The sequence below is a fragment of the Xyrauchen texanus genome, chromosome 26, assembly GCF_025860055.1.
Source record: "Xyrauchen texanus isolate HMW12.3.18 chromosome 26, RBS_HiC_50CHRs, whole genome shotgun sequence".
NCBI lineage: Eukaryota > Metazoa > Chordata > Actinopteri > Cypriniformes > Catostomidae > Xyrauchen > Xyrauchen texanus.
In genome coordinates, this window is record NC_068301.1 from 13,801,641 (window position 1) to 13,810,591 (window position 8,951).

The 8,951-nt window shown below is 38.4% G+C and overlaps 1 protein-coding gene across 2 annotated transcripts; it reads left to right on the plus strand.

Moving 5' to 3' along the window:
• The first annotated feature begins 1,431 nt into the window (after positions 1–1,431).
• Positions 1,432–3,861, plus strand: LOC127620212 (uncharacterized). Of its 2 annotated transcripts, none has more exons than XM_052093353.1 (2): positions 1,432–1,662; positions 2,504–3,861. In XM_052093353.1, exon 2 carries the CDS (start codon positions 2,532–2,534, stop codon positions 3,528–3,530), a length of 999 nt encoding a protein of 332 aa, XP_051949313.1. In that variant the 5' UTR covers positions 1,432–1,662; positions 2,504–2,531; the 3' UTR covers positions 3,531–3,861. The 2 variants fall into 2 exon arrangements, with proteins under 2 accessions (XP_051949313.1, XP_051949312.1); XM_052093352.1 differs by lacking the exon at positions 1,432–1,662 and adding an exon at positions 1,680–1,805.
• Positions 3,862–8,951: the final 5,090 nt, after the last annotated feature.

An 8,951-nucleotide genomic window follows, 5' to 3' on the forward strand; every position in this document is an offset into this window, starting at 1 on the left:
GCTGCATTTTTCTGTTGCCAGTACTTCATGTTTAAGCACAGAATCTCACAGCCTCAGTTTCCTTGCTCTCATGCATCATGTTGATAAAAGTATGCAGGTGGGGTTTCAGGATCACTGAGAAGACCACCCTTGACCTCGAAGCACACTCCCTCAGGCCATGAATTCATCCATTTTTCCACCTGCTGAAATTCTCGAGTTTGCAGTGCTTTAACTGAAGTTTAACCAGTCACAGTTTGAGTGACTGCCTTTTTTGTATTTGTAACTCCTAATGAGAGTGCTTTTAATCAGCTCTTTTTTTAGCTCCTAGGGAGAAGAGCCAGGGTTCCTCATTAAATTTAATTCTTCTCCCTCTTTTTTTATATATATATATATATATATATATATATATATATATATTATAGGTCAACCTTGCTCCAGGGTGGACACAGCCACTGATTTTTGGCTGTAATTGTCAGGAGAATACTGAGATCTGTTAAATGCCGGCTCTCAAAAGTTACTGCAGGATTCTGGCTTCATTTGTAACATGCAATTTCATGAGAGCTCAGTTCTTGCAACATCTTGAGCCTCCATATCACGCATTCTGTTATAACCCGTGATCTCTTAAAAACATGCTCTATTGAAGATAATTTACCTTGTCGAACTAGAAATCTAATTCCATGGTGGCTGCCAAGCTTTGTATCCTGTGTATGTGGAAAAGTAGAGGCTTTTGACAGGGGTGAGTCCCTTTGGACTCTGTTACAGCTCATACAACTGGGAGTGGAGACATGCAACTGAACTGAGGGAAATGGGTCATAACTGCATACTGCTCACATTCAAGCAAATGTTTCTGTTTTCTGGCACTGCAAGTTATGGATATGCTTTACCCTGTCTGGCAACATAATCTCAATTTCAACCTGTAGTATTTTACCGGTAATACATTTTAGAACTGATACAGCAAATCTTAACTCATTTTACAAGGCTACTTTTTCAAGCATCTCTTGCTCATCTTTATCCTCGCTCATTCCCCGGATTGTTTGCTTGATGTAGATTGTTTCTTTTCCATGTGACGAAGCTGCAGGCAGGCTTTTTATTTGATGTATTTTTCATGTGTTAAGGCTATTATTGAGAGATGGAAGGGGGAGAGACTAGAGACAGCCTGAAGGTGCAACACTTGAATGGGGATGTTGTTAGACAGAGCGAAGGGTGGGGGGGGAGGATAAGAGGAGAGTTCTCTTCTGCCGTTAACAATTGCTTGTCATGGGATAGGGAGGGAAGTACTTATTGAGTCTGATGTGCAAGCACCAAAAGTCACACTCTGCCTCATGATAAACCATCAGAAAAACAAAAACTGCTGCGCCATTAAGGGAAATGAAGCTGGTGGGATAATGCATGCCACAATACCAATATAATCGCAGTCTTTCCTTATTTGAGTGAAAAGATATACATGGCCAAGTAGACTATTTTCCGCTCATTTCACCAGTTTCAAGTTATGTGGTCCCTTCCCAAAGGAAGTGAGTCATGGTAGGCCAGTGGTCCGTTGAGTTACACGGGAAAAGCGAGCGGATGGGAGGGAGGAAGAGGAGGGGAGGATTCAGATTAACATCGCCAGATAGGGTCGTTCGGAGGAGGGGAAACCAGGGAGGACACTGTATCTTATTCGCGGACGAAAAAGGACAACAACCCGTAAGACAATGCCCTCTAATTATTGCTTCTCGAACGTTATTGTCAATCAGTGGTTTATGTAACTGGTAAATAAAACTGGAGCGATGTTTACGCTCCCTGTGGATGCGCGCGGTGTGTCGCTGCTTTTTCGGCCGAGAGATGGGGTGAGGCAGCTGTAACTGCGCTTTTATGTAACCCAGCCTATATTTATGCGGATTTTACACGTCAATTTTTGTTTATTTGGTCTGTTTGCTTGTTAGGAACCTGATCGAGCATCTAGCTCAAACAATTGCGTTTTTGGTGGCTTAACGTTAATTTAATTCCTTCATGCATCGAGTTTATTTCATTTGAATTTTAAGCAATTTCGATCTAAAACATATAAACATTTCGAAACGTAATAGCCAAAGCGAAATTTGGACTACTTGCACATTTTATGTCCTCAATCGTTTGTAGGCGATTATTATTTCTGCCTGAGGCGCGCAACCCGGAATCGCTGGTTGCTGTTCTTCAGCACCACATGGCCGCGCAGCGCCTGTCACGCCGAGTGATTGACAGGCCCCCGAAGTTATTTCGTGGACTATATCTTTGAGAGAGGACATTTTAATATTTCATGTCACCGAAATGGAGACCATGTCGTGGAATTGCACCACTAAATATTTCATGTATATAATTCAACCATTATTAGCGAGGGATTTTAGGCATAGATATTATTTACTGTGTTTGAGGCCTTTCCTGTTTTGTCAAAGTATATTCACTGCCAAAATATAACAATATGATGTGTCATTTTGCCTTGGATACTATAAAGACCTTTTGGTCAACTGACTAACTTAATTCTCATATCTCTTGTCTCTCTTTTCCTTAGAGCGAGTGAATCTCGAACAAAACTGAAAATGCTTCAGCAAAATCGGGCCGTGAACCCTGTCTTTGGAGGTCAGGAGCTGGTAGGGCCACCGGCAACCCTACGTATGCATTCCAACAGTCAGAAGAGATGTGAGAAGGATGGCAACTTTAACTTCCTGGGCCAAAATGATGATGCCCGTATGGGAGATGAAAACCGCAACCAGGTGCGTCCAAGAGCTTTGGGCCCACTAGGTCGTGATTCATCCATTTCTTCCAGCCACTATGGGTCTGGGCCTCTTTCCCCACTGTCCCGTCTGCCTTGCTGGAGCCCACTGGAGCCTCTGCCTGAGATTGAAAGTGGAGATGATATGGGTGGCAGAGTGCCCCCAGACGGCGCAGAAGAAGGAAAGGTGGATGAAGAGATGAGGAAAGTGATGGATGATGAAAAGGAGCAGGCTTTTGGGGAGAGTGAGAAAGCAGAGGAACTACTGGATGAGGAGGAAGAGGAATTTGGAGTGATCGACTGGGTGGATAGCAATGAAGAGTTTGAATTTAGCTACAGATCTGAAAGCTCTTCCCAACTCAGCATGGAGAGTGGTGACATAGAGGGTGCAGGAGCCCACAGTTCCATCTGGGATCAAATCTGCCATGGACGTGCAATGACAGACAATGGGAACTCAACCGCAGACCAACTGAAAAATCAGAACCACAGTGGAGGTAAGAAGGCAGAGCGGCGCCAGGAGAGTCTGGAGGGTATTGATCCAATTGAAGATGGCTCATCAGAATCAGATACTGACCCCTATACCGAGCTGCCAGACCTTATGGAGGCTGTTTGGACGCTGCAGGATCGGGAGAGGTTTAAGGCACAGGAGATGGAGAAGCATCAGGTCCAACTGACCATGTACCGCCGCCTGGCCCTCCTCCGCTGGGTTCGCACCTTACAAAACCGGGTCCAGGAGCAACAGAACCGCCTCCAATCCAGCTTCGACATCATTCTTACACACAGGAAAGAGCTGCTGCGCATGGGTGCTGCCACTGCAACCCAATAACAGAGGAAAAGTCATAAGACCAGCTGATCACAGAAGCAAATGACTAATTGCAGTGTCATGTGAAAAGCAATCTTAGCATCTCTTTTATTATTTTGAATCATATTACCTCCTTGGTCTCTGAACTTCTGATGCCCCGATGTTCCACAATGTTTTATCACTGTCATAAATATGGTTAAGCATCCTCTAAAACATCCACCTTGGTCAATGATGTTTCCAAACTTTTCCAGATCTGATATGTTTAAATAATTACATTACATACAGTATATATCATATGTGCAAAATAAAAATATATATAAATTAAATATAAAAATAAATTATATTTAACAATTAATGAGCTCTGTGTACTTTTTGAAATGTGTGATACACTATATAAAATATTTTGTCAAATAAAATATACAAAATAAACTAGTTTTATTCCAATTAAATATATATTTTAACATGACTGAATCAACCTGACCAAATTGGGTGACATCACTGAAAGTACACTGAAATAAGTGGTGACCTGCAATTGTAACATTAAAGAGCTAATTCTATTTGATCTAACCCTTAAAATTAGTTCTGTTGAGTAAGCTTATGTGTTGAGGTTGATTCACTGATGTTAAATAATATTTTTGACTTGAATTAAACCAGTTCATTTAGATGTTACCACATGAAGCACATTCTTTACATAATATATATATATAGTGGTGAAGGAAATATAGCAAAAAAGATTTAAGTACTTTCTACAAACAAATAAGTTAATGTGTGAACTTTAAAATATTGATATGTATTTTTTTAAATATATTATTTTTATATTAAAATATAATTACAATGTGTCTTCATATATGTGTGTATTCTACATCTTAATGTAGAAAACCTTGTCATATTTATTAGAACATTTGAGTAAATTTCACAGGTAAATGAAATAAGTAAATTTTACTTAACATTTCAAAGCTGTTGTTCCTAGCATTCACTGAATAATTAATGAGCATAATGGTTTGCAAGTTTATTTACACTGTTTTTGTTGATATTTTGTCATGTATGGTAAATTCCTCAAAAACAAAATGTGTTTATGAGGAAAGTTCAAAATGTTCATATAAAATGTTAATTTAAATCTTACTAAGTTTATATCCCATGTACATCAGATTTGTAAGTAAAAGTTCAGCCGTTCCACCCTGATTCGCGGCCAGCTGGGAAAAGTCCCGGTTCTCCCTATGGCAGTCTGTCAGTCAGAATTGTGGCACATATATAACTCCATAAACATCTGCCATTGTTACCTTAAAGGAGCTCTTTCTACCTGATCTGACATTCACACTGAAAAAGTAGCAACCTGCAATGTTACCTCAAGAATTTCTGCTTGATGTACCCCATAAAAATTACTTTCATTGGTGTAAACTAATTAGTAAAAACATTTTTGACTTGAATGAAACCAGTTCATTTAGATGTTTCCACATCATTGACTTAACTGTTTTTAATTAACCTTAATGAAATATATTTTTCTAGCTCTCTTAGTTTGGTCTATATTAGTAATTGGTTCTCTTGGCTAATATTTGATTATCTACCAACGTAGCTACTCCATGTTAGCTACCACTTTTATCTGAATTATATGAATATAATCTCTCCAATGTGTACAACTACATCGTAAAACATAAAGGTGTCGTTTTGGGGTAACTTACTTCTATCTATCCCAAAGGACATTCTGATAGATCAGTTTATTAAAATAAACGTGACCAGTTTACAGTCTACCACGGATCTGCAACAACTGAATCAACAACTTTTTGTTATTATTACATGAAATATTATTTTCTTTAATAAACTTGTTATTTTGTCCACATTCTTTAGTGTTTCCTCTCCCATTTTTCATCAGCTTTGTGTATTGTGAATATTATAACTATTACCTAAATTAACATTTCTATTCTTGATTATTAATAAGAAAAGCTGTTTATGTTTGCATGTTAAAGCTGCAGGGTATCTTGAAATGTTCAGTATTCAGTTTTTATTTTTTTATGCATTCTACCACAACCCTTATGGCATAAATTATTAATGAGAAAAAACGGAAAAGAGGCTAATTATGTATCCTGTCATAGTTTGGGGTAAATTAAATGTACAGTATATTGAACATTAATTGTTTGAGACTGCAAAAAGTAAAAAAAAAAAAAAAAAAAACAGAAAGAACTCCTTTGCATTGCATGATCCCAGGCTACTATATCATAAATTGAAGTAGTCATATGAACTACTTCAATGGTGTTTTTATGGTTCTTTTATGTCTTTTTGGCGCTTGACAGTAACGAACATGACTAACACACAGTATCATATTTGGATCGGGCTCGTCGGACCAACACAATCCATCTAAAAACGTCAGTATCGAAGCCGATACCGATCCAGGTATCGATTGGTACTGTAGCTATCTCAACTGTCCAATCACAGAGTGCTTGTAAGCAGCTCCTAATAGCCAATCCAGACCTAGCAGGAGAGACTTGTCGGAATAGGGTTTGATAAGCAAACTTAGAGTGCATGAGTGAGTTCTTGCACATGAGTGAGTTCTTGCACATACAAAACATTTATTCATCTTTGCAAGAAGATACATTGCTTTACAAAACTGAGTTCAAGCTAGATATCAAGATATCAACTTTCGCGTTAAAAATGACTTGCGCGCACACAATTTTGGCACACATGTTACTCCATACATGAAAAGAAGTTAAATATCAACGCACATCTCAGCCAGTTTGGAAAAATAAACTGAAACAAGTTTTTGGCATCTTAAATAAGAGCATTTGGCAATTCTTGTGATGCAAGGCATTTATTATTTCAACATAAGACGTGCCAGAAGAAGGTTTTTAGTTTGACCTTTAGTGACAGTGTTCTCTTTAAGAACCACACAATGTTCAACTGTTTCTTATCACACGGAAAAGTGTAGGGTGAGAGTTTTAAACCAAAGTGGCCTGCATCAATCTAAATTGCATGGGCACTACATCTTGTTGCCCCGGGCTGAGAGCGTCTTGCCTTTCTGTGTGTGTGAATGTGTGTGTCTGAGTGTTTAAGAAGATACCAGCGTTTGTCCTATAATCCACAGTCAAAGCAGTGCTGCAGGGTGAGTGTTGCACTGGTTCGTGTCCCTGAGGGATTTGGACAGTGCGCGCCTCGGGGCGCCTGGTCCAACCCGGCCCGGTGAGCAGCCTGCAGGTCCAGTCAGGATCAGCAGCCAAAACCCCGAGGCGAAATAAGGGATAATCCCGTCGGTGTCTCACCAAATGCGGGGAGTTATATGCGACTAACGTTTTGCGCTTATCACACCCTTGCGCAAATGTAGGGTACTGAAGAATTAACATGTTTAGTGATTTGGTGTTTCGTCTTTGGCTCAATATCACACTACCAAAAGTGCGAGCTGAGAGAATTACACGTCTTTGAAAGCGTTTTTGTCTTGGAGCACCAGTGTTCTGCAAGAATAAGCTAGTAAAATGCTCAAGAAAACGTGTTTGCTACAAGGGATAACATTTCTCATTTAACAAATAGCTAGGCTAGCAGCTAATTTGAGTAAATGCGGCACACTGGACGAAATAAAGGAGTATTCAAGGTTCAGTAGAAGTTAAGCTCAGTCGACAGCTCGTGTGGCATAATGTTGGTTACCGCAAAAATTATTTTGACTTCTTAAAAAAAAGAATGGGGCCAATGTTTGGATGGTTTAAAGCTGATAATTTTATAAAAGCACTTATATTAAATCTTCTGTTAAAACTATTGTAGGCCTATTATTTGAGCTGTACATTTTTTTAAATTGTTTTTAGTGTTTATTGACATTATTGTCATGGCAATTAAGCACTTTTGAAACAGTGAGTATTTTAACATTTACAGACTGGCCCCCATTCACTTCCATTATGTGCCCCACTGGCGACCAGATTTTTGCCTTTATATAAAAAAGTAGTGGTAATTAAGTCAAAATATTTTTTTGTGGTAGGCCCTAATCAATATTCTGCTACACATGCTGTCGATTGATCTTAACTTGTATTAAACCCGGGATATTGAAGGTCATTTTAGGAGTTTGAAAGATACATTTATTTGATAGGCTAACCAATTTCGAGTAAACTCTCCGATCCATTTGAAAGAAATTGCCTTTTTTTTATGCCTCTTTTATTCCTGTAGCGTCTGCTCTTGAGTTATCTGTGAGGACAAAGTGGGGTGAGCTGTTGATAGTTCACCAGTGTTTTTGACACTGTGTGTCGTCACCCAGAAAAACATTAAAAAAAATAAATAAGTCAAAAGCCACACTGTTTAATGTAGGACAAACTGCTGAGCAACGGCACCGGTGAGAACGTCTCTACACACCCGAGGAGATCAAATAAAAAACGGGCGTGCAACAGGATGAGACGATGTGTTTCTCCTGGTGTGGAGCTGCTGATTTTGTGCTTAAAAAGTGGGGAGATACAATGCACGAAGTTGTGTTAGTTATGTTCTAGAAATTACCTCAACTGGGGTTACAGACACAGATGTCAAGAAGGCAAGCACAAGACTGTGGTAAATACGCATCACTTCTCTCAAGTTATTTCGACAAAAACTTAATCGAGAGCATTTATGGCATAATGTAGATTACCACAAATATTCGACTTGTCCCTACTTTTCTTTAAAAGAAAGAAAGAGAAATATCAGAGTTACAGTGGCTTGCAATGGAGAATAGGGCCAATCCGTAAACGTTTTCAAAAGTAGGCCTATAAAACGTAAACAACATACATCTTAACATTATTATTATTATTATTATTATTATTATTATTATTATTATTGGGGTATAACATCGCTTACCTTTTCTTTGTAACTTTATATCCAGTTTTACAACTTCATTGTCATAATGCCCTAAAACCCTCAAACGATGGTAAAAACGTCTTTTTAGACAAATTTTCAGATCAAATAATAGGCCTACACAAGTTTTAACCTAAGAATTAATTTGTGCTTTTATTAAAAAAAAAAAAATTGTTTCGCATTTCTGCCTTTAAATTCTCAAAAATGTTACCCCATTCACCTCCATTGTAAGTGCCCCATAACCTCATTTTTTATTTTTTTTGGAAAAGAAGGAAAAGTCGCTTTTACCAAGTATGCTATAAATGTTTGATGTAACAAATTTCACCATATTTCCCAAAATATACTTATTAGCCCATTTTGTAGAAATATTTAGCAGAAAACTTTCTGTGCACTGTGTAGAAGTAGCTATTTTAACACTGCAACACTAAAGGCTTTTTGCAGAGGTTTAAATGCCACAATTCCAGGTTAAACTATTCCTCAGGGAAACTATTCAAGGTGTCACTGCTTTAAAGCAATAGTTCACACAAAAATGAAAATTGTCCCATCATTTACTCATTTAACAAAATTCTCCTCCCTTCCCAGTAGGTGGCGATATGCACAAAGAATGCGACTTGCCAAAAATAAAAGTAGAATGTGAAAGTGGAGATTTATGGT